The following is a 26,372-nucleotide window of genomic DNA, read 5'->3' on the forward strand; positions in this document are numbered from 1 at the left end:
TGTTATAAACTTAAAGGGGAGGACATTTAAGTACCATTGCATTTGATTATACCTTACTTCCAGCTTTTGTACTTAAGAATTAAATTGGATAAAGCCAATTCTTAAAATTTATTGAAACTACGAGTCTTTATAACAAATTTAACAAAATTTACTGTTCTTCCATTTCTTCTTCCGTTTCCCACCCATCTAAATCACTTAGTTTATCTTCCCCTTCCTCACTTTCCTCTCCTTCTCCAATTTGAATTAAAAGATCTTCAACGTGTTCCATTTGTTCTTTGTCTTCATCTCCTAGCCTTGCAGAAACCTCTTTAGTTTTTATGAGGTAAAACTGAGCATTCCCAAGATATTCTTCTCCTCTTTGGAAATTTAACCATCCTAATAAGTACCACACATCAACAACTTCATCATTTTCTTCCAATAATCCCTCCAATATGTCACAAGCCTCCTACAAGAAAATTTTCATTGCATTTTTTAAAACCATAATTTTTTAAGCCATACATTGTGCATTTCAAGTTCTATGAGCATCTTGCTAGTTGATATCCTAGAATCGTAACTGAGTGGGCAGTCCTGGAAATTTTAATAATAATGTATCCAAATAAAATACAAAAAAGATATTTGTTACTAAAACATCTTCGGAAGATTCCCGGTTTTCCCTCGCATCTTGATATTTAGGTAACCATAGGTTTAAACTCTTATCCATGCTTTCTTTTGCTTCCTATAAGTTAAGTTATCATGTTCAGACCCTATAGAACAAATATTTAAGTTTTTAACTTAATTTCATATTAACTAACGTCAAAATTCCCTGTAATTAATTGGTAGTTTGCCAAACATTGAACCGCTTCAGGATTAGTTGGACAACTGTCAATAGCATCTTGTACGTGTAATTTACATTTTTCTTCTGCGTCATCTAAGTCACTATTAGGAAAATTACTCAGCTAAAAGATATGGTAAAAAATATTTTCTTTTACAGTACCAACAGTCTGTCATATAAATTTCCACCATTGCACAATATGCATTTGACATATCAAGCTTTTTTGTTTCAAAGCCCTTAAATAGAGAAATTTTAAAGCATTATTTTAAACCATCCCAACAAATATATTATTAACTGCATTTGACGCAGCTGCTGTTTCATGTTCTTCCTTCATTAAATCTTCAATAATTCCAATGCCTTTTCTATAAAATTCCAAAGACTTTTGACCATTGTATATTTGCGCTAATGAGAAGTATTTTCCATATCCTTCAGTGGGTGCTGCTTCTGTAGCTTTTAATAATGCCTGTAAATTTATTAATTATTTTTTTTCTATAAAGTCATAAATTAAGTATAGTACCTTCTCTGCATCTTTAATATCTCCCAACTCAAGTAATACTCCAGCGTATGCTTCTAAAGCACCAACGTGATTAGGATTATCTGATAATGCGTCTTCGTAACACTTTCTAGCTTGCTCATAATTGAAGGATTCCACATGATCTTCAGCCTTTGAGTAGAATATGGTAATTCATATATTATTTAATTGAAAGTGAAGTATACCTAATTAGTCATACTTTTTTCATCAACTTATCAAAAAGCTTCGTGTCAGTTTTAGGTTTGGCTTGTAATTTTCTGCCTATAATTAAAAATTTTATCTGATATGTCGTTTAAACAATGAATTATTCACTAACCATCATCATTCATTAACTTTTGTCTCCATTTAGCTCTGCTGGCTTTACCCATATTATTTTAACGTTATCCAAAGGTGATTTTTATTAAAAAGGTTCCGAAACGAAACACGTGTATTCTCTAATCTTTTTTTATAAATTCAGCTACGCTTGCCGAACTTGTTTTTAGGTTTATCTTACGTCACGATGTCATAGCCATAGAAATTAGACTAGAAGCACGATTGGATGTGGCGGGGACGTACCAGCTAGAAGGCTGCCATCAGAGTGGAATCGCGACAGTCGCGCCCTCTCATAGAAACAATTTGAACTAAATAAGTAAATATGGTCACGTGGAATAACATAAAACAGATCGTAAGCAACGTATTAAAACCTTTTTTTTATTTATCTGACATTATATTAAGTTATTTAAACAGCTTTAGGAAAATCATAAAAATTTCAAGAATCGACACGTTAACTTCGCGCAATCATTGTAAGTCTGAAATACCACAAATCGTCACAGTTTAACTAAATTTTAATTATTTCAGTGTGGTTTAAAATATGCCTACATGAGATAGTCAAGTCAAATTGAGTGGTTTCCGGTATTTCCCTTTTTCCGTAAGTTTTCTGAAATAACCTCTGATAAATAGGGAAACTAAATAACCATTACTAAAATCAATAAATTGGCATACTCTAGAAGATGTAAATATGCTTTGTTCTGGAATAGATATTTTTGGGAGCTCTTTCAAATTCTTGTTTTAATAAAGAAATTATTCATATTTCAGTTAGTTTTTTATTTTATAATGTATAGGGTAATTTTTACTTGTTAGGTACAGCATTGGATGATAAAATACGCGAAAAAGTAGATTAGTCCATAATGAACTTAATTTTAGGTACAGCATTTGCTTCCAATGATGCCTTCCATTTTGAAAGTAAATTCCATCCGGCAGAAAATGTTTACTACACACAAAGTCATATCAAGTAATTGAAGATGGAGTCCAATTTTCGCGATTTACCGCTAAAACCCATTTTCCTAGTAATTCAGCATTTCTCAGAGGAAATCTTAGTGTAAAAAATCTCTTATTCCGAGATTATTATAAAATATTTACTATAATATTACATACTTATGAAATGATAATTTTATTTATTTCCCAGATCTTTCTTTACAATGTGAAAAAGCGCAGTTTTTAACCATTTTTGCGGATATGCTTTTAGACGCAAAAATTTAAACACGAAAAGACCGCCGCTGCGCACGACGTGATGTGCAGTGGATCGCCTTTTTTCCCCCTCTTCGAAATTCGCGTCGTAGCCATGGCGACAATGTTTAATGCGTTTGTCAGATGGCGCGTACATCGCGATTCCACCCTAATGTCAGCCTTCTAGCTTGCCTGTTTCCCTTGGGATTGGCGGAAAGGGCGGTGCTTCTAGTCTAATTTCTATTTCTATGGTCATAGCTTTATTAGAATCGTTTGGACACGCTCGGTTTGCATTGAGCTGGGAATATTAATCTAGAGATCCAATCAAATGTGCTCCCCGCGAAACAAGTTTTTGAAAATTACGAATGTGTTGTCTCCTCTAAAATGACGAGAAAACGTTATCATATGACCCGTGGCGCCATCCATTATTTTTGAAAAAAAATATATTTGGCAGGTTTCATGGAACCACTTTGTTTCGGCTCGGGGCGTCGGGTGGTACAAGACTGATCCGTCACGGTACTGTATTGCGGGTCTTCGGTTGCCACGTTGGCAAGACTCGTTAGTAGCACGTGTTAACTGTGAACGGCTTCCAACTGCTGTGGTGCTTTTCCGTTTTCGCTTAAGAACGTCTTCGGCGTTAGAGATGCTTCACCACATTCGTTTTGAATGTCGGGCTGCTAGAGGTCCCCGCCATTCGTTTTTGGCGTCGCTTACTGCAGGTGACTTTCTCCATTCTGTATCGGGTCTCCGTATGGCCTTTTCTCGAGGTGTATTACCGATTATTTCGGACGTGTGTACTCTGCTTCGCGCCTTTGGCATTCGTTAACTTTACCGAGTCCAATAGTTTTTTTGTTTGTTTATTTCTCTTCTTATCGCTGTTTGTATTTACTTTAAATTTGTTGTCTAATTCTGTATGATGTACATGGTGTGAAGGCCTCTGCTGCCATATACACCAATAAAGTCTTTCTTATTTTTGAAAAAAAAAATGCCGGAAAACGCGTCTTATTTGAACGAACCATTGAGAGATAGACGGCGCCACGAGTAGAATGATAAAGTTTTCTCGTCATTTGGGAGCAGACGGCAATATTCTTATTTTTAAAAACTTGTTTCGCGAAATACTGAAATCCGACGTTTTGATTGGACCTCTAAATTAATATTCCCAACTCAATGACCTAAGCACGCGCTCGTAATATTACCAAAGTTAAAGTTGTGACGAAGTAGCTACATTCAAACAATAAGGCCACGTTAATTTAAAACAAAGCGACCCACGCCGTAATATTAGTTCCACATCGGTGTATTCGGGTGCGCAAACACAGGTAGGCTAACTAATACAAAAGCTGTTGAGGCTACGTGATTCCTTATCGTTTGATATACAAATTGCCATCCTAAGTTAAAGAGTGGATGGCGCCCACAATCAGGAGACCCGGGTGGGCAAACTAATATAAAAGCTGTTGAGCCCATGTTATTTCCTATTGTTTGATATATAATTTACCATCCTATGTTAAAGAGTGGACACCGCCCACCCTCAGGATACGCGGGTGGGCAAACCAATACGAAAGCTGTTGAGGCCATGTGATTTCCTATCGTTAGATATATAAAATACCATCCTAAGTTGAAGGATTAAAACTTGGGCGCCACCCACCCTCAGGATACGCGGGTGGGCAAAGCAATACAAAAGTTGTTGAGCCCATGTGATTTCCTATTGTTTGATATATATAATTTACCATCCTATGTTAAAGAGTGGGCACCACCCACCCTCAGGATACGCGGGTGGGCAAAGCAATACAAAAGATGTTAAGGCCATTGTGATTTCCTATCGTTTGATAGACGGAAAGTATCAAAGGTAAGCAAAACACGACTAACATAATTCTTTTAAATTATTGAAATTAGTGGAAATATGATTTAAAGAAATTATTAAACTGGGATTCAAATGTGTTTCTTTTAGGAAATTTATATCAAACATTTGGGTAGTTTAGGCAAATTCATAAAAAAATACCCATGAATGTAATTTTTCAGAACATAAATTAATAGAATATGTCATTCTCGAATTTTATATTATCTCGGTGATTAAATTGGTATTTTCTTAGCGCAGATATTTAATATGGATTATTAACAACTGCATGAATCATATTATTGCAAGAATGTATTTATGTACTAAGAATATGCCAAGACGGAGATTCTGACCCCATGGTCGCATACTTTGCAGCTTAAGGGCCTGTTGCAAAAGCCCTAGCCAAAGTGCTAGCCCATTGAATTTAACATGTGTGATTCTAGCAAAGCAGAATTTTGCAACAGGCCCTAAGTTCGACTGCTTTGGATTTTTGGGTCTCACTCTTTCACGTAGACGATTCCAATCGTTTACTTTTATTGTTTTATCGAATGCGATCAACTTTTTTTTCGATCACTCTCCCTTTAAGGGGGTTGGTTTGAGGGGGCGGAAATTAACGGCACTGCGTGTGCGTCAAAGAGTTCTATCGAATGAGACCAACTGGTTTTTTTCGGTTACTCTCCCTTTAAGGGGGTTGGTCGGAGGAGGCGGAAATAAACGGCACTGCGTGCGCGTCAAAGAGTTCTATCGAATGAGACCAACTTGTTTCTTTCGGTCACTCTCCCTTTAAGGGGGTTGGTGCGCGTCAAAGAGTGCTATCGAATCTTGGAGGAGTGAAGTATTCTGGAGTGGAAAATCCCATAGCGGTAATAAGAACGTCCTTTCCCGCCTATTGGTGTTAGAATTACCCAGACTACCCCGGTTAAACCGGTTTTTGGTCGGACGTCAGCTTTATCTGCCATCATTCTGGCTTGATGACGTCCGACCAAAAAGAGCATGATGGGAATTTTACAAAGCCGCAGGTGGCGCCCGACTTTTCCACTCCAGAATACTTCTCTTTTCCAAGATCGAATGAGACCAACTTTTTTGTTTCGGTCACTCTCCCTTTAATGGGGTTGGTTGGAGGGGGCGGAAATTAACGGCACGCGTGACTGGGCGGAAAATCTCTGGACGAACTATACAAACTATACAAGTGTTCAAGGCTAAAAGGCGTCGGTTTTGGATAATACGCGGCCAGAAATCTGGGTTCAAATCCCGGTGACGCCAGTATTGAAAATTATTTTTCGCCGCTCCACCTTCCACGACGCCGACGCCGACAACAAATAAACAAACACACAACACTTAATGACATTCCGTCCATCCATAGCAATAGTCCCACTTCGATATATATATATATCGACTAGCCGAGAAGCCCGCCTTACAGGCCGGCCCTCAGCTAGTGGTGTGTTTCGAGGCACTCCACCCCAGTACGCCCACCCCAGCCCCTTTTTTCCATGGGATAATTTCCATGGCACCCTTTTCCCCATAGTCGAACCACCGCAGTAAGGCCCCCTCCCTTTTTTCCATGCGATAATTTAGCTTGATGACTTAGGCCTACGGTGGTGCCTTGGGTATTAGCCTAGCTGATTATTATTATTATTATGATTATTATTTCCGTGGTACCCCCAGTAAGGCCGTTCCTCCCCCTTTTCCACATGCGATAATTACCGGGGTACCTCTCCCCCTTTTCTCCATGCGAGAATTTCCGTGATACCCTTTTCCCCGCAAACCCCTTTAAACCCCCTGTATCCAATGGCTGATACATAAAGGCCACGGGAATAACGTACGCCGAGGGAGCCACGGGACTTTCAAATCGGAACGAACCCGAAACCCCCCCATCCCCGTTTCCGAAACTCACAGGCCTCCCAACTGAACTACCCCATACGATCCCCCCCCCCCTCCGAAATTCGCGGCGGAAAGAGAGAAAATTTTGGGTGTATGAATGAATATTTATTTAAAATACAAATCCCTTTTATAACAGGGAGAAACCATCTACTGGATTCGCGAGTCAAAAAACAAAAACGAAATATGCTAGCACTTTAAATACAAATATAAAATGCGCCAAAAATAAAAACAAGGAAATTAAATTACAAAATTGAAAAATTAAAAAAAAAATTAAAGGATGATATATACAACCAATAAACTGCCTATGTACAGCCAACACAAACCAAAATTTCAAGAGATCAATTTGTCCCCACCCCAACGACCAAGAATCCTTTTGGTAACTAAAATATCCTGCCATGCAGCACACCCAGTCCCCAAGCCCAGCAGAAAAGACACACAATCGTCCGACTTATCCAACTCATCGGCATGCATATAATCCGCTCTCACTACGGCGAATTTCTGACATTCAATCAAGATGTGGGGAATATCCTCCACAGGGGCCCCACATAGAGGGCAGTCGGGGTTTTCGCCGAAAATCACGGCGAATCTGGACGCAGTTGGTAGTGCTCCAGTACGAGCGAGGAATAGTAGATGACTATATAGGCTTGTCGTTATTGTAAAAAGACTCCACGCCCAGGTTTTCCTTTTTACCGTAAAGCACTAGGCTTTGATGTTTCGCAATTTCTTCTCGCCATTTCGCCGTAGAATTTTCTTTGACCGCCTTGTCGATGACTCTCGTCCATTCCACCGCAGATTTTAAGTCCTTTCGATGATGCCCGTATCCGTAAGCTCGGTCCAACGCTTCAACACGCTTTGCCCAACGTGTTGGGTGACCCATAGCACGCAAATATCGATAAACTTTCGCCGCGGTTCGCTCCGTCGACATGAAGATAAGGCGCCCCAAGTAGACTAATTTACTACGGGCTTCGCGCTCTACGAAGGTGGACCACGCTAGCTCACCCTTGATAATCACTTTGGCTGTTAAAACGTTTCCACCAACCGCCGCTTTCCCCACAGAAAATTGAGACTGCTTGAACTGGCGTATGGTAGGCTCCGTGTAACAGAGGACTTCGTTCGCGTACGTTAAACTTGGAACAGAGACAGATTTCCAGAGCGTGCGAGTGACGGTATAGGGATTGTAAGAGTGCGCGCCTTTGTGTTTGATAGCACCCTGCAAGCGTCCTGACTTTGTTCGTAATTTTCCTTCGTGATTCTCCAAGTAATCTACATTCGAACTGAGCGAGACACCGAGGTAATCGATTTGGGAAGCAAATTGAATCGGTGAACCTTGAAGAGTTAAGCCTCGGTTAATCGATTCCGCGACTCCGTTAAATTGCAAAACCTTGCATTTTTCACTACTAAACTGGAGCCCATGATCGGAAGCGAAATCGCCGCAGATGTTCAAAAGGCGTTGGAGATCACGGACGACTTCCGCAGCAACATAAATGTCATCGGCGAAAAACTGACCGGGAACGGTGAAGCGAATTTCCGAGCGTGACGGGTGGCAGAGACGGAAGCCAAGACTAGACTCTGAGAGAGCTCGATCGAGTGGTTGTAAGTAGAAAGCGAAAAGCACGGGTGACAATGGGCAGCCCTATTTCAATCCAACGGTGGACGGGATCCAGCTGGTAGATATGTCTCCGAACCAATAGCGATAAACCGTAGAAGGGTAAATCCATGTCAAATCACCCGATTTCAAGAAAAGTTCCACGACACCATTTTCGATTTCGTTTAAACTTTAACCACTTATATTATAGACCTTTTGAGCAGGAAAGCCAAATTTTTAGCTCTGAAATCGAAGTATTTTTGAAGATACGATTTTTTTAAATAACCTTACAAGTTGTCGAGTGTTTTGACAAGTACAATTCTGTCATTTTTGAGCATTGATATCTAAAGATCGGTTAATATCACGTAGATGGAATTTTTTATAACGATTTTACTGGTGGTAAAGATAACTAAGTAATCATTACGAGGTTCGAAAATAGTGTCGTTAATTTTATAAAAATCGGCGAATGTGCCATAAAAAATCGCATTACAGGTAAACAGACCAGCTTCGTCGGTCTTTAAGACATCGAAAGAATTTTTTTTTAATTCATTAATCGATGTATATAGGATGAAATTAAGCCAAGGAATACAAAAAAGGAGCCAGAATTACTCGCGGAACTATACTTTTGGAGTTATAGAGGTTCAAATGTAACGTTTTTCTCAAAATCGGGAAAACATGGTAGTGAATAGTAGCGTTTTTGGCAATGTCGGACACTGAAACACAAAATAATGTTGATACCATCTGAAAGTACAGATTTCATTATATAACATATGAAATTTTCATCTTGTGTTTCCAAGTCGTTCAAGGTCAAACGTTAAGGTTAAAACGAACCCGATTTTTAAAGCTTGAAACTGAGCACTCCACGTCAAATCAACCAGGCCCATACCACTCAAGTCACCGAATTTGATTAAATTTTCTGGGCAGGTGTAGTTATGGGTAAAACTAACCCCTGTACAGCAAAAGTGCTGAAAAAAGTGTATTTGGAAGTTATAGGATAAAATAATTGTTTTGCGATTTTCCGAAAATCCGTTGCAACCAAAGAATAAATAGCTAGAACTTCGGCAGTGGCGTAGCGAGGGTTTGTGGTGCCCTGGGAAAATCTCTTGAATGGCGCCCTTTTTCTTTAAAAATTCCTAAAATGTAACTTTGTTCCTTGATCAAAAGGTCGCGAAACAGTTTCTGGCGCCCCTTAATGAGTGTCGCCCGGGATGGATGCCCCCCCCCCTGAACTTCGGTTCTTAAAGAGATAAAAACGTGATCAATGACTTATTTTAAAGGTAATGAAACCCTTGACACATTTTATTATTATTTTAAAACCTTTGGAAAAATTTCAATTTGAAACTTAGATCTACCAAATAGCTATATTTAGAAGAAAAAAAATTGGCCTCTCTCGACTTACATGTACTTCGTCATAATACATTATCTGTTAAAACATTTTCATGGAGGGAGTAGCTTTTAACAAAGTTACAACCACATTACGGTACACAGGAAGAGTACATTTTGGAGGTTTAAATTCCAATTTTACGAAATATTTCGTTGTAACTCGGAAACGATTCATCCTAAGGACTGGCGGCTGGTCCCATTCGATTCGGCACTAAACAATACGTTGACCCTGGCGTTCATACTATCCAACTCGTCAGCTTGGTGTTGGATGCGTTTTGTCGGGTAGTTTAGTTCCAACGTTAGATGCATGAGGTCGTTTATATATCATTAACCAATCAGAGAAAGGAAATGTAGGTAGAAGCTGTCTGATTGTTTGTCTGATTGTTTTTCTGATTTGGGAATGTTGGCTTTGACTCAATATTGTGGCTGGTTAAATTTATTGTTTTGAGTGATAGTAAATATGGAGTCTGATCAAAAAAAGAAAATTGATTTATTGGGTATTGTTTTGATCGTAAATAAACAAAGGGTGAAAAAAGAACGAACAATTAGATTAATTCTGTTATAATTAAAAAGGGAAAGAAATAGTTATAAAACTTACGGTTTATTTTACTATCAAACTTTCTCCACACAAGGATCAATACGTCGAAAAGTTTATAAAAAAAAACCTAAATTGAACGTCGTCCGCTCACTGCGATTTCACACGTAACCGCATTGAAGTCACTTTTTACCTCTCCGAGGGGACAAAGTCCCCTAGGAGGGGTTATACAATCACCGTGTCTGTCTGTCTGTCTGTGTGCCTGTCTGTCTGCCCTGCGAACGCGTTCGCATTTTCCGTGCAAAGGTTAATCATTGCGTACGCAGTTTCTCGAAATCTCTGCGTTCGCAGTTTCTCGAAGGGTTGGCAAAACCACCGTGTGAGCGTTAAAGTATTCATTTGCGGTTTGGTTTGGATGGTGTTTTTTCGCTCACCGTCGTGACGGTTTGGTGTATTAGGTTTTTGTAATGTTTATGCGTAGGTTGTGAATGTTAAGTTCGTGTTATGACGGTTGTGAGTGTTGAGTTTGTGTTTTGATGGTTGTGTATGTTGAGCTAGTGTTATGTCGGTTGTGGGTGTAGAGACTGTGGTGTGTCTGTGTTATGATAGTTGTGGATGTTGAGTCTGTTGTGTTTGTACTTTGGGAGTGCTGAGTGTAATGCTACCTCTCAACGTCCAATGGCAGGGTTTCCACCAATTGTACACGGTATTCGTCTTAGTATCAATTTGCGATTTATTAGCGCCGGCCGGGAATCGAACCCGGGTCTGCCTTGTGCAAGAGATTTACTCTAACCACTCAGCCACCAACGCTTGTTAAGTTACGGTGTTTTTCTAAAAAACAGCTTTGGCGAATGTCATTTACAAAGTTAAAACGTTAGGTACTATAATTTATTCTACATCATTTTAAATATTTATAAATTATATTAATCTTATATTTAATGAAATATTTATAAATTATATTAATCTTATATTTAATGAAATATTTATAAATTATATTAATCTTATATTTAATGAAATATTTATAAATTATATTAATCTTATATTTAATTAAATATTAATAAATTATATTAATCTTATATTTAATTAAATATTTATAAATTATATTAATATTATATTTAAAAATTATATTAATATTATATTTAAAAATTATATTAATATTATATTTAAAAATTATATTAATATTATATTTAATTAAATATCTGAGTATTTTACTTTATTTGATCGTGTTCAGGAATTGAACTCGGGTCGCATCGTTACAATGCAGAGTGTTTACCGCCGAGCCATTGACTTCCTTAAAAATATGAAAAGTAAAGAAACCATTATGATAAGGCGGGTTTTTTACCTTTTAATAACGCGTAGAAAAAGGATAATTATTCAAAACTCCCGCGGAAACTATATAAAAGTAATAATATAGCGCCACCGTGTGGAGAACTATCAATCAAACCGGGTAAAAAATATAATCTCTTCAATTTTACGAACTTTAGTCAAATCTTGACGGGACTAAAAAACATCAAATAAACGTATATAAAGCCGTTGCCGTCATTATGGAAGATTAGTCTTTCTTAGTTCTTGGCGGTCAGACGAACTACTACAGGACGGGGTCCTGGTGTCGGTCTTAAGTTATGAGGTAACTTTGCGGTTTTAATTAGTATGTTCGGTCTTCGGTCAAGGAAAGAGTTAAATTGTGTTTCGCGTTTGGAACGTGAGCGAATGGACTTAAGTGTATGAACAGTGCGTGTTTAAGACTGAAAGTGTTAAAGTAATTGTGAACTAACTCAAGTCAGCTGTAAGATAAAATTGATTGTTTTTTTGAATTGGAATAACCTAATTATACCCTTGAAATTATCAACTCAACCTGTGAGGCTAATTAAGTAGATTGGAAGATATTAGTAGCGAACAGCTCTCAGCTGTTAATTAAGACAAGAGTTTATAGTAAGGTAGTTTGAATTTTGGTTTATTTTTCAATCACGATGAACTAAGACAAATCTAGTGATGGACACTTGAGTACCAGTTCTGCACAATTACGTAGGAGGGATATATATTGTTGGGTTATTTATGAAAGTTAAATCTAGAACGTTACATAGACTGTTCTGAATAAAAATAAACATTTATAATTTTGCATAATTCTGGTTGCCATTTTATTTCTAATCACTCACCCACAACATTAAAGTTCTGGCAATCCCGAATCAACTAAATTTGCGATATAACGGCGACGGGAAATTATTATCGTAAATTTATCGCGCGGCCTTAGGGAATATTCTTTTAACAAAATTTCGATAACTACCGTTTAATTAAAATCGGCCCGCTAAACCAAAAAGCGAACGGTCGTTATAATACCCTCTGTAGCTATTTATTTCATTAAAATTTGCTTTGTATTATATTCAACTGACAAACTTGTACTGTAAAAAGGGTGTAATTCAATTGTGCATTGTTATAGTACGTCTAACTCACTGTTGTAACTACTTAACTTATGATATTCTGAATAAATTGAAATTGGTCGTTTCGTCTCAATTATTATAATTAAATTTTATACCGGGTGGGATAGAACTGGGATAACATTTTTAACAAATAACTCTAAATTGCGGAGATATATCTTTAAGGGTTATCTCGAGAAATTAATACCACTAGGGACAATTCTTCCGAGGAGAGGTATATTTTGGCTTGCCAACTTGTTTTCGGTTTCTATTGGCTGCTGCCACCTGACTAGGTAGTCTGCCTGATTTTAATCACCTCTCTTCCCAATTCAAAGTCGGAAGCTTCCCCGACAAAAATCTTATCAGCTGAAGCATTGTCAGTCAGACAAAAATCGGGCAGCTTGTCAGCTGACTAAAGTTGGATAATTCAGTGCAAATTCGGTATTAACTCAGAAACGGTTGGTAGCACTCGACTCAGCGTGAAAACTACCATCCAGTACGACACCAAACACGGTCTTAATTCGTTGGTGGCAAATTTTGGGAGAAACTGCCCCACTTGCCACCTTTGTCCCCTCCCAAATTATGTTGTCTATACCGCATCACTGCGGACTTATCAGATCCTCAAATAGGCGCTTACAAATAAACCCCGCTCTGACTGTCTTGCCCCACTGTTAAAAACGCCGCCAGATCTATGAATAGAAAATTCTCAGCTTTGGCCGTATGACGGGAAACCATATACAGACCAGTTATATGTGCAGTCGCAGCAGCACAAACTCTATAATCGGCTTTAATGACCTTTTATTTAAAGGACTATTAGACACCAAAATTGAATTTTTAGGCCATATTTCAAGTTGGTACCAATTTTCTTGTTGAGCTACACTCTTTTACCATTTTATCATATGTAAGTGTGCCCAAAAGAACGTCTTCTCAATGAGACCTTGTTCACAGGATATGATGTAATTGACGTCACTTTCCAATCGATGACGGCTTTTTTGTCATCAAAACCAGGTCTGGCGGGGAGGGAAGGAAGTTAAACCGGTTTTGCGCGTAGTTCGTTCGTGATTTTTTTCGTGGCTGTGATACATGGTCTCATTGAAATTTTTAATACAGATATGTTATATAGAGGCATACTTAGGAGTAATTATGTTACATATGTCCGTACTAACCGTGCAGTAACATTTTGCTAGTAATTCCAAAAGTAATAAAATAATAACATTTAAATTTTTATATCTCATGAAGTAAATAAAAATAAAACCCGAAGGAAAAATAAATTAAAGTATGAAAACTTCTAAAATCTAAAATTTCTTGGAGGGGGGGGGTACGGTAATTTAGTTGTAACTTCCTTAAACGTTAATTCCCCAAGAAAATGTTTTAACAGATAATGTATTATGTCAAAATAAGTCGATAGAGGCAAAAAATTAATTTTCCTAAATTTAGCTATTTTGGGGATCCGCGAATAACTTACTTCCAAGTTTCAAATTTCCAGATATTTAAACCTTTTATTTTTTTAATTATAATATGGTGTGTTAAGGATTTCATTACCTTTAAAATAAGTCATCGATCACATTTTTATCTCTCTTAGAACTGAAGTTATAGCTATTAATTCTTTGGGTGCAACGGATTTTCGGAAAATTGCAAAACAATTATTTTATAATATAACTTCCAAATAAACTTTTTTCAGCACTTTTGCTGTACAGGGGTTAGTTTTACCGATAACTACACCTGCCCAGAAAATTTAATCAAATTCGGTGACTTGAGTGGTATGGGCCTGGTTGATTTGACGTGGAGTGCTCAGTTTTAAGCTTTAAAAATCTGGTTCGTTTTGACCTTAACGTTTGACCTTGAACGACTTGGAAACACAAGATGAAAATTTCATATATTATATAATGAAATCGGTACTTTCAGATGGTATCAACAATATTTTGTGTTTCAGTGTCCGACATGGCCAAAAACGCGACTATCCACTACCATGTTTTCCCGATTTTAAGAAAAACGTTACATTTGAACCCCTATAACTCCAAAAGTATAGTTCCGCGAGTAATTCTGGCTCCTTTTTTTGTATTCCCCGGCTTAATTTAATTCTATATAGGTCGATTAATGAATTTAAAAATTCAATATCTTAAAGACCGACGAAGCTGGTCTGTTTACCTGTAATGCGATTTTTTATGGCACATTCGCCGATTTTTATAAAATTAACGACGCTATTTTTGAACCTTACCTCGTAACGATTACTTAGTTATCTTTACCAACAGTAAAATCGTTATAAAAAATTCCATCTACGTGATATTAACCGATCTTTAGATATCAATGCTCAAAAATGACAAAATTGTACTTGTCAAAACACTCGACTACATGCAAGGTTATTTAAAAAAATCGTATCTTCAAAAATACTTCGATTTCAGAGCTAAAAATTTGGCTTTCCTGCTGAAAAGCAGGGCCGTGCAGAGGTATCCTGAGGCCCGGGGCAAACACTTCCTCGCGGGCCCCTTCAATTTGCACCCCCCCCCCCCTTGAGCCCTGAAAACTTCTCCCAATTTATCTTGATTTGCACCCCCCCCCCCTTGAGCTTTTTAGATGGGCCCTACAGCTACGGGCCCCCCTCGTGGGCCCTTTTCACCCGGGCCCCGGGGATTTTGCCCCCCTGCCCCTCCCCCCCTCTGCACGGCCCTGCTCCAAAGGTCTATAATATAAGTGGTTAAAGCTTAAACGAAATCGAAAATGGTGCCGTGGGAGCCATCGGGTGATTTGACATGGATTTACCCAGAAGCGTAAAAAGCCCGTAGATGGTTAACAAAATTTGACGGGATTCCCAGCTGAATAAGGGTATTCCACAACATATTCCTATTCACGCTGTCATACGCTTTACGTAAATCTAAGAATGCGACGTACAGGAATCTGTTTTCAAGTCGCGACATTTCAATTAGTTGCGTAAGTGTAAAAAGGTTATCAGCTCCTCTTCGGTCTTTACGAAACCCGTTTTGAAGCTCACCCTGTATACCCTTATCTTCCACCAAGCAAACGAGGCGGTTTTTTAATATGGTGAGGTATAACTTTGAGAGGCACTGAGAAATGGCGATTGGACGATGGGCGTTCAGGTCTTCAGGGTCCTTATCTCCTCCTTTAAATATAAGGCGTTTCTCGGTGACTGACCCATTGAGTTGGGAATATTAATCTAGAGGTCCAATCGAAACGCCAGATTTCAGTATTTCGCGAAACAAGTTTTTTAAAATAAGAATACTGTCGTCTGCTCCGAAATGACGAGAAAACGTTATCATTCTACCCGTGGCGCCGTCTATCTCTCTATGGTTCGTTCAAATAAGACGCGTTTTCTGGCAAAAAGATTTTGTTTTTCAAAAATAATGGATAACGTTTTCTCGTCATTTTAGAGGAGACGACACATTCGTAATTTTCAAAAACTTGTTTCGCGGGGAGCAGATTTGATTGGATCTCTAGATTAATATTCCCAACTCAATGGACTGACCAGGCTTCAGGCTTGGAGGAGAGAAGTATTCTGGAGTGGAAAAGTCGGGCGCCACCTGCGGCTTTGTAAAATTCCCATCATGCTCTTTTTGGTCAGACGTCATCAAGCCAGAATGATGGCGGATAAAGCTGACGTCCGACCAAAAACCGGGTAGTCTGGGTAATTCTAACAGCAGTAGGCGGGAAAGGACGTTCTTATTACCGCTATGGGATTTTCCACTTCAGAATACTTCCCTCCTCCAAGCTTCAGGAATAACGTTTGTGGCAAGGATGTTATTGAATAGCGTGCGTAGAGCTAGTCGAGAAGCACCGGGAAGGGCGCGAATTAGCTCGTTAGGGATTTGGTCTTCGCCCACAGCTTTTCCTAGTGGGAGAGCGTTGATAGCCGAATTTAGTTCTTCGCTTGAGATGAGACTTATTAACCTGTCTTCGGAGATATCGAAATCTATATTGTCGGGGTGGCTAACTATATCTGCCACAAGTGGAGCGTGTAACTGGTTTAGAATCAGTTCTTCGCTATTGAGCCATTCTGGCTCTATACGTGTATTGCGTGTGGGAACAAACACGGCCCAACTCTCAGGGGCGACAGATTTTGAGAATTTTTAGAAACTGATATTTGCGACACTTTTGAAAATTTGTAATAAATAATTTAAAAACCAAATCGGAAATCGAAGCCGACTCGATGCGAAAACGCAAATCGTAGCGTACGTAAAAAAATCATAAAAATGCCACGCGACCCTCGCGCCCGTAACGCGCGCGCGAAAAGCGTCAGAAAATCGAGAAATAAATCGCCAAAATCGGTTGATGAACGAACCTACCTACCACCCAACCAACAGCTTTTTATTATATAGACTAGCCGAGAAGCCCGCCTTACAGCTAGTTGTGTGATTCTAGGCACTCCACCCCAGAACGCCCCCCAATCCATTTTTCCTATGGGATAATTTCCGTGGCACCCTTTTCCCCATAGTAAAGGCGGATGCACACATAGCCTTCGCGCGCGAAATTTCGCTAGCAAATCGCGTCGCGTCGCGTGACTTAAATAGAATGGAAATCGCTTGCGAACCGTATATGTGTTTGGGCCTTAAGGCTCCCTCCCCCTCTTACCCATGCGAGAATTTCCGTGGCACGCTTTACCCCATATTCGAACCACCGCAGTAAGGCTCTTCCTCCCCTTTTTTCTCATGTGATAACTACCGTGGTACCCACCTCCCCCTTTTTCCCATGTGATAATTACCGTGGTACCCACCTCCCCCTTTTTCCCATGTGATAATTACCGTGGTACCCACCTCCCCCTTTTTCCCATGTGATAATTACCGTGGTACCCACCTCCCCCTTTTTCCCATGTGATAATTACCGTGGTACCCACCTCCCCCTTTTTCCCATGTGATAATTACCGTGGTACCCACCTCCCCCTTTTTCCCATGTGATAATTACCGTGGTACCCACCTCCCCATAGTAGAACCACCCCAGTCAGGCCCTACCTCCCCCTTTTCCCCATGTGATAATTACCGTGGTACCCACCTCCCCCTTTTTCCCATGTGATAATTTCCGTAGTACTCCCCTCCCCCTTTCCAACGCGAGAATTTCCGTAGTACCCTTTTCCCCGCATAAATAACTCAAACTCGCAGTCGTACCAAACCCCCCTGTACCCAATGGCTGATGCATAAAGGCCACGGGAGTGACGGGACTAACGTACGCCGAGAGCCATAGGACTTTCTAATCCCCATTCGATCTCCCCCCTCCGAAATTCGCGGCGGGAAGAGAGAAAATTTTGGGTGTATTGCGGGTTGGGACAAACACGGCCCAACTCTCAGGGGCGAAAGATTTTTAGAAACTGACATTTGCGTCACCTTTGAAAATTTCTATTAAAGAATTTAAAATAGTACGGGTAAAAGAGGGTAGCTCACCGGCAAAATTCGTCCCAACTTGCAATGTGGCCTAAAATTGGTGTCTACTTTGAGGATCCGATGAGTCCGCAGCGATGCGGGGTGGACAACACAGTTTTTTTTTGGGGGGGGGGGGGCAAGAGGGGCCGGTATATCAACCATTTGGCCAGGGCCAACCATACTTTCGGATCTTACGTATTATTTTGTGCCGAATCGAATGAGACCAACCGTAATTCCGTAGGATGAATAGTTTCCGAGCTATAAAGAAATATGTGCGAACCATAAATGGTGTTTTTTCCAAAAATATGGCAGCAAAGCTGGAGGCGTTACCCCCCACATCAGCTAGTGCGTCACAACACTCATACCGGACCTATTATCAAGTGCAACAGTGGTTGGGGCACAAGCTAAATCCGGAGGAATGGGGTGGACCCGTCAGCATGGATACCTCACCCTCATACAGACGACGTTACCTCCTGCTCCGCACGCCGTTATGTCACTCATCTTTTGTTCTTGTAAGGGTAATTGCTCTACCGGACAGTGCTCGTGCGTGAAGAGCGGTATCCAGTGCACGACGGTATGCAGATACTGCGAGGGGGTCTCGTGCAACAATGCAGATTTCGACAAGGGAGCCATTATTGACGATGACATGGTTTGCGATACCGAAGGTGATATTTAATAAAATTTTAGATATATTATTTATTATTATTATTATTCATTCATTCTATTTAGTTCTATTGTCTGATGTAAATTTTCACTACGTAAAAATGTGTTCGATTGTACCTGTTTTTAAACATCTCTTCATCAGTTCTTGTAGCAAACACTCAACAATGATGTTAAAAATTAACTTAAAAAAAAGAAAAAACATTTTCAGAACCTGTTTGAGGATTAAATGTCAATTATCTAATGTAAATTCCGTCATCACTCGTTATCTATTGATTCCACGGCGCTGCGGTTGGTCTCATTCGATTCAGCACTTAGTAGTATGTAAGATGAATACATTGTGGTCGTCCGGGGAGACATTTGTAGACACGGGTGGTGGTTTAAATGAATATTTTCGAACTTTTTGAAAAAAACACCATTTATGGTTCGCACATATTTCGTTATAGCTCGGAAACGATTCATCCTACGGTTGGTCTCATTCGATTCGGCACACAATACTACGTAAGATCCGAAAGTATGGTTGGCCCTGGCCAAATGGTTGATATAACTTTTCAACATTTAGTGAAATTCCGAGACCATTTATTTAATAAATTATAATTATAAATTTTAATAAATGGTCTCGCGCGATATTATTTCAAATATTACTACTTTCACGTTTGCTTTTGTTTCACTTGAAAACCAAATTAGGGTTAATTTTCGTGTTTTACGTCGTCACTATTTCTTCAATAACTTTTCAACCACAATTCCGATTAGAAAAGTGAACCCAGATTTGGTTTTTAAATAGGATAACGCGTCGAACGAGCGTAAACACGACAAATTATACTAATTTTTTCGTGACGCCATTTCGGAGGGGTTTTACTATTTCCGGTATAGGTTGGGCCCTACTAGTGGTAGCGCATTATCGTAACCGGAATAATATTTTCGTGAGGGTATTCTTTCCGTGAAGCCCTCACTCGGCTCTCTACCTAAAATAGAAACAAATTGACTGCCAAACAAAAACGGCCGGAAACTTTTGATCAGGACTGTACCTACAATTCTCTAGTGCAATCAGAAATACATGTATTTCTGGTGCAATTTATTAATTTAAATAGATTTCCATAAGGAAAATGCCTAGGGCTGTGCAAATAGTGTTTTCTTACGTTTTTGGCGAATACCAAATACCATGAATGTATTCATTTCAACCATGAATATCGAACTATATCAGTATATCATTACCCTTTCTACCATCTGGGGGCTAAGAAGGGCGGTTCCTTTCTGCGTTTTATGTAATCACTTGAGCCAATCAGGAGACAGACATTTGTCATTGACTCGATCCACTAAACGTTTCCGGGATTGCGCGATTTAACCGGCGAAGTAAATGACTAGTGATTCTTAGAAAAATAACTCTACTACTACAAAATCAATTGATAATCACAAGTAAAGGAATTTGTTATTCATATTCTTACCAATCAAAAAGATGTGTATTAAAATTTTAGAAACAAAATTTAACACGCCTTGGCACTGAAAGTTAGTCAAGTTTCAAAAAGTTGCCGTTCAATACAAGGGAGCGCCGATTAATTACGTGAGGCGTTATTTCGACCCCCCTTGGTGAGATATCGTGAGATTTGGATCGACCCCCCCCCCCTAATACCACGTGAGATTTTTCAACATGCGTATTTTTAGTGTAAATACCTTAATTAATATGTGTTTCATTGCGTTGGATTTATTAAAAAAAAACATAATTTGCTTAATTATTTATATTTAAGACTAGTATTTTAGAAAGTACGTAGTCTAGAATCACAGTGAGAAAATCGAACAATAAAATATTTAAATTTTAAGTATTAAGAAACTACTAAAATTCGTAAAAAATATTCATTCTAATTAGTTCCACGGGAACTCATGTATGGTCTCAACTCTCAAGAGTGACTACTGGAAGTCTGGAACCAACATGTCCATGTGATTTTCAGTAAAATAATCTGCTCCTACAGCCTCGCTCTGATTTAGCCACTCTAAACCGTTGTCGCTTGCACACAGAAGCTCAGTAACTCGACGTGAAGGTCGCCCTTTGCGCGCTGTTGCAGGTGAAGCTCTGTGGACCGCACGCCGGTTCTCAGCAGCCATATTTTAGTGGAGAAACGTGTTTGATTTAACCCATTTTTATCGCAATTTTACACTGTTTCTCGCGGAAACAAATTACGTTATAGTTGCCGAAAACTACCCTCTCCTCCACGTGAGATTGGGTGAGATTCAGCTTGACCCCCTCCCTCCCCTAAACGCCTCACGTAATTTATGGACGCTCCCCAATTTTTGAGCGGCTGCGCGTGACCGACGTCATGATAGCTAAGCCCCTCCCAACCATTCCTAGCGACTGAGGTCAGACTACCTAATGCAGTTCAATATTCATGGTTGAAATGGGTGAGGTTCATTTCCCCAACCGTTAGTTTCCCCAGCTTTTCATTTCTAAAACTGCTTATTTCTCCAACTCGTCCAGTGGCGTAGCTGAGAACTCAGAGGCCCCCCCGCAAAAATCTTTAATTTATCTTTTTAATAAATAATATTAATAATTAATAAATCGTTTTAATTTATTTATGGTTAGCGGGGCCCCCTCCAAAGCTCGAGCCCCCCCCCCCCCGCACCGCGGGCCCGGCGGACCATCAGCTACGCCACTGAACTCGTCATATGACCAACTGTGCATTTCTCCAACTACACAAAAATTAATTCTGTTGAGTTGGGGTTATGGGCTAGTCATTTCTCCTTCTCAATTATCATATGTCCAACTGTTTATTACTGTTCCCTAATCATGTATAACTAACATTTGCCCCCTTTTTTCTGTTATACTCTAGTCCAGCGGTTCCCAATTTTTTGTTGCTATGGAACCCCAAATTATCCACCTAATTCTGGCGGAACACCAACTAATTTTTTTTAACTTCCCAGGGTTCCGCGGAACACCTTTTGGGAACCGCTGCTCTAGTCCCTATCGGGCATTGTCTGTAAATAATTTTTTTTATATTCTTTTTTTTCTTCTCTCACTCATGTGATCTCATTGTATTCTGGAACCACACTACTTTTGTATCTAATCCGAAGTCTGTATACAAGTCGGCAACGGCTTCACAGGTGTTTATTTGTCAGACCAGACTTAACGACACACTTTCCACCGAGAGGATTGTATGCCGTGGTCTTCCGCAAGGATCACTACTTTCACCCATTCTCTTCAACCTGTTTATCAACGATATTACTGAGATTGAAGACTCCAACTCACTTACGCTTTATGCTGATGATACCATTAATCTTGAGGGCAATTTCTCTATTGACGCACTAATCGACCAAACCAACAAAAAATTGGGCAACATCAACGAATGGTTAAATCAAAATCTTTTAGAAATTAACGAAAGTAAAACAGTCTATATAGTGTTCTCTTCGACAAATAAAACCAAACCCACACATAATCCGGTCATAATTGGTCAGTCAATCCTAAAAGAGGTCGTACTCTATAAATATCTTGGCATCTGGCTCGACGCCAACCTCAACTTTAATGACCACATAGATCATGTGGCTAGTAAAATCGCTTATAATATATACCTTATAAAACAAAACCGTTTTATTTTAGGGTCCCAATCATCCCTAAACTTATACTACACCCTAATCTATTCGTATTTAACCTACTGTCTCCCAATCTGGGGAAATACTTCAAACTACAACTTATCTAGATTATTCCTATTACAAAAACGAGCTCTTCGTATTATCGATAATAAATCATTTTTCGCCCATACCGGTCCTATTTTTGCCCAATATAAAATTTTATCTATTTTTGAAATCTACGACTACAGTCTGCTAAATTTTGTGTATAAATCACTAACTACGTACTCGGTGAACCAATTTGTATATAGCAAACTATCAATATATTTCACTAGAAAGCCAATAATTCTAGATGTGCCTTTCGCACGTACGAGCTCAAAGCTAGACTCACTACTCTGCAAAGGACCCAGACTCTTTAATGATTTAAACCCTCCATCGAGTATCAGTCTAAACGAATTTAAAAAAATGTCGAAAGTTTTTGTAAGACGAACTTAGTGGCGCTCTCTATTCCTTATTTTCTTACCCCTTTTATTAACTTTTTCTTAGTTACTTTTTTCCCCTTAGATAACCCTGAATTTTAATACATTGTTGCTCTGTTCCTTTTTTTTAAGTTCTTTGTTTGTTTGTTTTTTTTTCTGACGTTTAAAGGGCCTAAAAGTCGTTCAACGACTTGGCCCTGTCCCATAAAATGTAACCACCCATTATGCAATAAATTTATTATTATTATTATTATTATTATTATTATTATTATTATTATTATTATTATTGTTCCAATAAATAAACTGTGCATTTCTCCAACGGATGGGGTTCATTTCCCCAACTATTCACTTTCCCCAACCGTTAGTTTCCCCAACTTTTCATTTCTGCAACTGCTGAGTTGGGGTTATATGCTAGTCATTTCTCCAACTTCTCAATTATCATATGACCAACTATGCATTTCTCCAACTACCCATTGCTCCTCCAACGGGTGGGGTTCATTTCCCCAACTATTCACTTTCTCCAACCGTTAGTTTCCCCAAATTTTAATTTCTCCAATTGCTGAGTTGGGGTTATGGGCTAGTCATTTCTCCAACTTCTCATATGCCCAATTTGTTTTACAAATACCCCACGAACAGTGGTAATCCCTTGCCTCCATGCCGCATCCCATCAACGAGAGAATTAGCACGACGCTGCCCATTTTGCAGGCAAGCAATTGTAGAGTTATTAGATACGTAACAATGGCAACAAAAGTACAATTAACAAAAACTGTAAAAAACTAACTGTTAACTTTTCTTTAAAATAAATTGTAAAAAAAGCTCCAATATTCCGTTTTCTTCGCTAAAACACGTTTTCTATTTTTTTTTTCAAAGAAATAAGTTAGTTAATTTTAGCTTATTTTAAGCATTTCATTATCCCTTTATGCAATTTCATTTCCTATAGTATTATAATTGCAGCGTAATTTTGACGAACAGTTGGAAACACATACTTATCATTACGCCAAGTAAAGCGGTTGGAGAAATGAACAGTTGTAAACTCCAACTTCTCATTACGCCAACTCCACAAGTATAGCGGTTGCAGAAATGAACAGTTGGGGAAACGACTCCACAAGTACACCAACTTCTCATTACGCCAACTCCACAAGTAAAGCGGTTGGAGAAATGAACAGTTGGGGAAACCAAGGAAGATTAAAGAGAGGGAATGGAAATATAATGTTAAAACTTTTGCCCCGCGAGAAGCGCCTACCGCCAGCTGTTGCTTTTAATCTTCCTTGGGGAAACGAACAGTTGGGGAAACGGGCTGTTGGAAACACCAACTTCTCATTACGCCAACTCCACAAGTAAATCGGTTGGAGCAAAATTAGATTAGAGGAAGTTATTATAGAGCCATAGAGCGCACTGTGGGCGCATTTGACTTACCAGAGAGAGAGAGAGAGGGGGAGACTAGGCGGGATGACAATTTTGCCCCCCCCTGACAATCCCTGTACTTTCGTATGCAAAAGGTTTAATGAATGCCACTGTGAACCAGTGGCGTAGCTACGGGGGAGCAAAGCCCGCAATGCAGGCGGGCCCACGGGCCAGGGGGGGGGGGCATTCAAAATTATGACCATACTTTTCTAAACGGTAAATTCCAAAAAAAAGGTCCATGGAGTCTAGTTGTTGGCGAGCCCAAAATCTGAAGCTACGTCACTACTGAGAACATTACATTTTTTAACCTCGTTTCCGGGTCCTTTGCGGTCTTACCGGTGGCACCTGCCTAGTTACGGTAATGGCTCTAGGCGCGGGGCCCGTAGCATTTGCTACTTCTGCTAAATGGCTAATCCGGCACTGCAAATATTAAAACTAAACTTTTTTCAATGGTCGCGATGGGAAACTGGAAATTTTTATGGAATGGATTTAAAGGAACGTTCACAAGAAATACAGGAACCAATTTGTGTGCCAATAAGACATACACGAACCAATTTGTGTGTCAATAAAAAATACACAAACCAATTTGGGTGTAAATAAGAAATACACAAATTAATATTGTGTGTCAAGAATAAATATACGAACCAGTTTGTGTGTCAATAAGAAATACACAAACCAATTGGTGTGTCAATAAGAAATGTTACTAAGATAAATAATTAAAATAGTACGTATTAAAATATTTCATTAAAATACAATAACTACCCTCTCATCAGGTCTGGAGCTGGCGTCTAATTGAAATCTTAGACGCATAATTAATACATAAATCCATTAGTTTTTTACTACGAAAATACGAATTAATCACCGTATGTCAATAGTTTCTTCCCTAATGTCACACAATGTCGTAGTAGTCAAATGACTATTGCCACACACTTTGTGTGTCAATAGCCACAGCCTTCCTATGTCCGCGATTCGCACGGGAAACTGACGAATTTCAAACGCCGGTGGGGCCCTTTAAGTTAAACAACATAAAGTTTTTCTAAAAAATTCCATAATTAATGTTTACTCTTTTTTAAATACTTAATATATATTCCATGTTCAATTATAGTCTTTATAAAACGAATGTATTTTATATTTTATTAAAATATTTTTGTGTTCTGACTTTAAAAATACTTAGTTTAACATACATCTATTAGAAAATAAGGTTTAAATCAATATATTACACTTTGGAAATGAAAGAACGATAGTGTAACCATATCTCAAAACCAAATAAACAGATTTATGTGGTTTTGGAACTAAAAATTTCAGTGCCAAAAACAAATAAATAATTTTTCGGTGCAAAGTGTAATCACTGCGTTCGCAGTTTCTCAAAGGGTTGGCAAAACCACCGTGTGACGGTGAGCGTTAACGGATGCATTTGCGATTTGGTTTGGATGGTGTTTTTTCGCTCACCGTCTAGACGGTTTGGTGAATTACGTTTTTGTAATGTTTATGCGTAGGTTGTGAGTGTTGAATTTGTTGTGTTTGTGTTCTGATGGATGTGCATGTTGAGTCTGTTGTGTTTATATGGGCGTTTTCTCTCCAACTTCTTCTTAATGACTTTGGGACGGACCGAGTGCTGAGTGTAATGCTACCTCTCAACGTCCACCAGTTGTACACGGTATTCGTCTTAGTATCAATTTGCGATCGCATCGGGCGGGATTTGAACCCGAGACCTCCTGCTTGACAGGCGGACGTTCTACCACAGAACCACCGACACTTGTTACGCCTTATTGAAAATTAGACCTTCAGCTTTATCGGAAGCGTATTTAATAGAGTACGAAATTTTGGTTTAATTGAAATAGAATTGAAATTGAAATTATTGCATCGAAGAAATTCTAATTTAGCGTTTCTCTATTGATTAAAAATAAATGCGCCACCCAGGTTTCGAACCCAGACCATTCGGCTTGGCAGTCGAGCGCTCTACCACAGAACCACCGATAGCTGCTTAGATTCACTGAAATTAAGACAGGCATCGTAAGCATAATAGGTAATAAAGTCTTTTTTTATTAATGAATTTATGAAGGCCTAATCTGGTTTTTTTTTAAAGGTTAAATCTTGTTTTAGCGCAGTCAGCCGAGATTAGAGGGTTAAAGGGTAGACCCTGTGGGTGGTCCACTTTGTTAGTTTTTTTGTTATTTATTTACGGGTATTATTAACGACCTATATATAGTTGTGTTAATTCAAAGGAGATAATTTAACGTTAATTGCTTTAAGAGCTGGCGGTTAGTCAAGTGGCTCTCTGTGCTTTGTTGAAGGTAAGGTTTTTGCTTCTTGTAAATATATTTGGTGTGGATATTTGGATATCTACGTTTTCTAACGCAGTCAATGATTTCTTGGGTGTGCGAGTCATTATATGATATTGGAAATTGGACGGCATTGGTCTTTTTCATGCGGTATGTGTCACAACGTCAA

At 39.0% G+C, this 26,372-nt stretch overlaps 1 protein-coding gene across 1 annotated transcript; it reads right to left on the bottom strand.

Moving 5' to 3' along the window:
* Nucleotides 1–89: 89 nt before the first annotated feature.
* Nucleotides 90–1,804, bottom strand: LOC149932825 (uncharacterized). Its single transcript, XM_090156148.1, has 9 exons — nt 1,660–1,804; nt 1,543–1,604; nt 1,329–1,475; nt 1,107–1,274; nt 974–1,047; nt 792–915; nt 623–715; nt 499–567; nt 90–445 (listed from the first exon to the last, which is right to left on the bottom strand). The coding sequence occupies exons 1-9, from the start codon at nt 1,709–1,711 to the stop codon at nt 149–151; spliced, it is 1,086 nt and encodes a 361-aa protein (XP_090012274.1). The 5' UTR covers nt 1,712–1,804; the 3' UTR covers nt 90–148.
* Between the last annotated feature and the right edge of the window lie 24,568 nt (nt 1,805–26,372).

The sequence above is a fragment of the Leiobunum rupestre genome, chromosome 8, assembly GCF_980474605.1.
Source record: "Leiobunum rupestre chromosome 8, qqLeiRupe1.1.hap1, whole genome shotgun sequence".
Classification (NCBI taxonomy): domain Eukaryota; kingdom Metazoa; phylum Arthropoda; class Arachnida; order Opiliones; family Sclerosomatidae; genus Leiobunum; species Leiobunum rupestre.

Excerpts from the sequence above, each read along its gene's own strand:
- LOC149932825 (XM_090156148.1), bottom strand. The coding sequence starts at position 1,711 with ATGGGTAAAGCCAGCAGAGCTAAATGGAGACAAAAGTTAATGAATGAT. Across the intron at positions 1,275-1,328 it reads ATATTAAAGATGCAGAGAAG|GCATTATTAAAAGCTACAGA; the intron begins GTACTATACTTA and ends ATAAATTTACAG. Across the intron at positions 568-622 it reads AATCTTCCGAAGATGTTTTA|GACTGCCCACTCAGTTACGA; the intron begins GTAACAAATATC and ends TAAAATTTCCAG.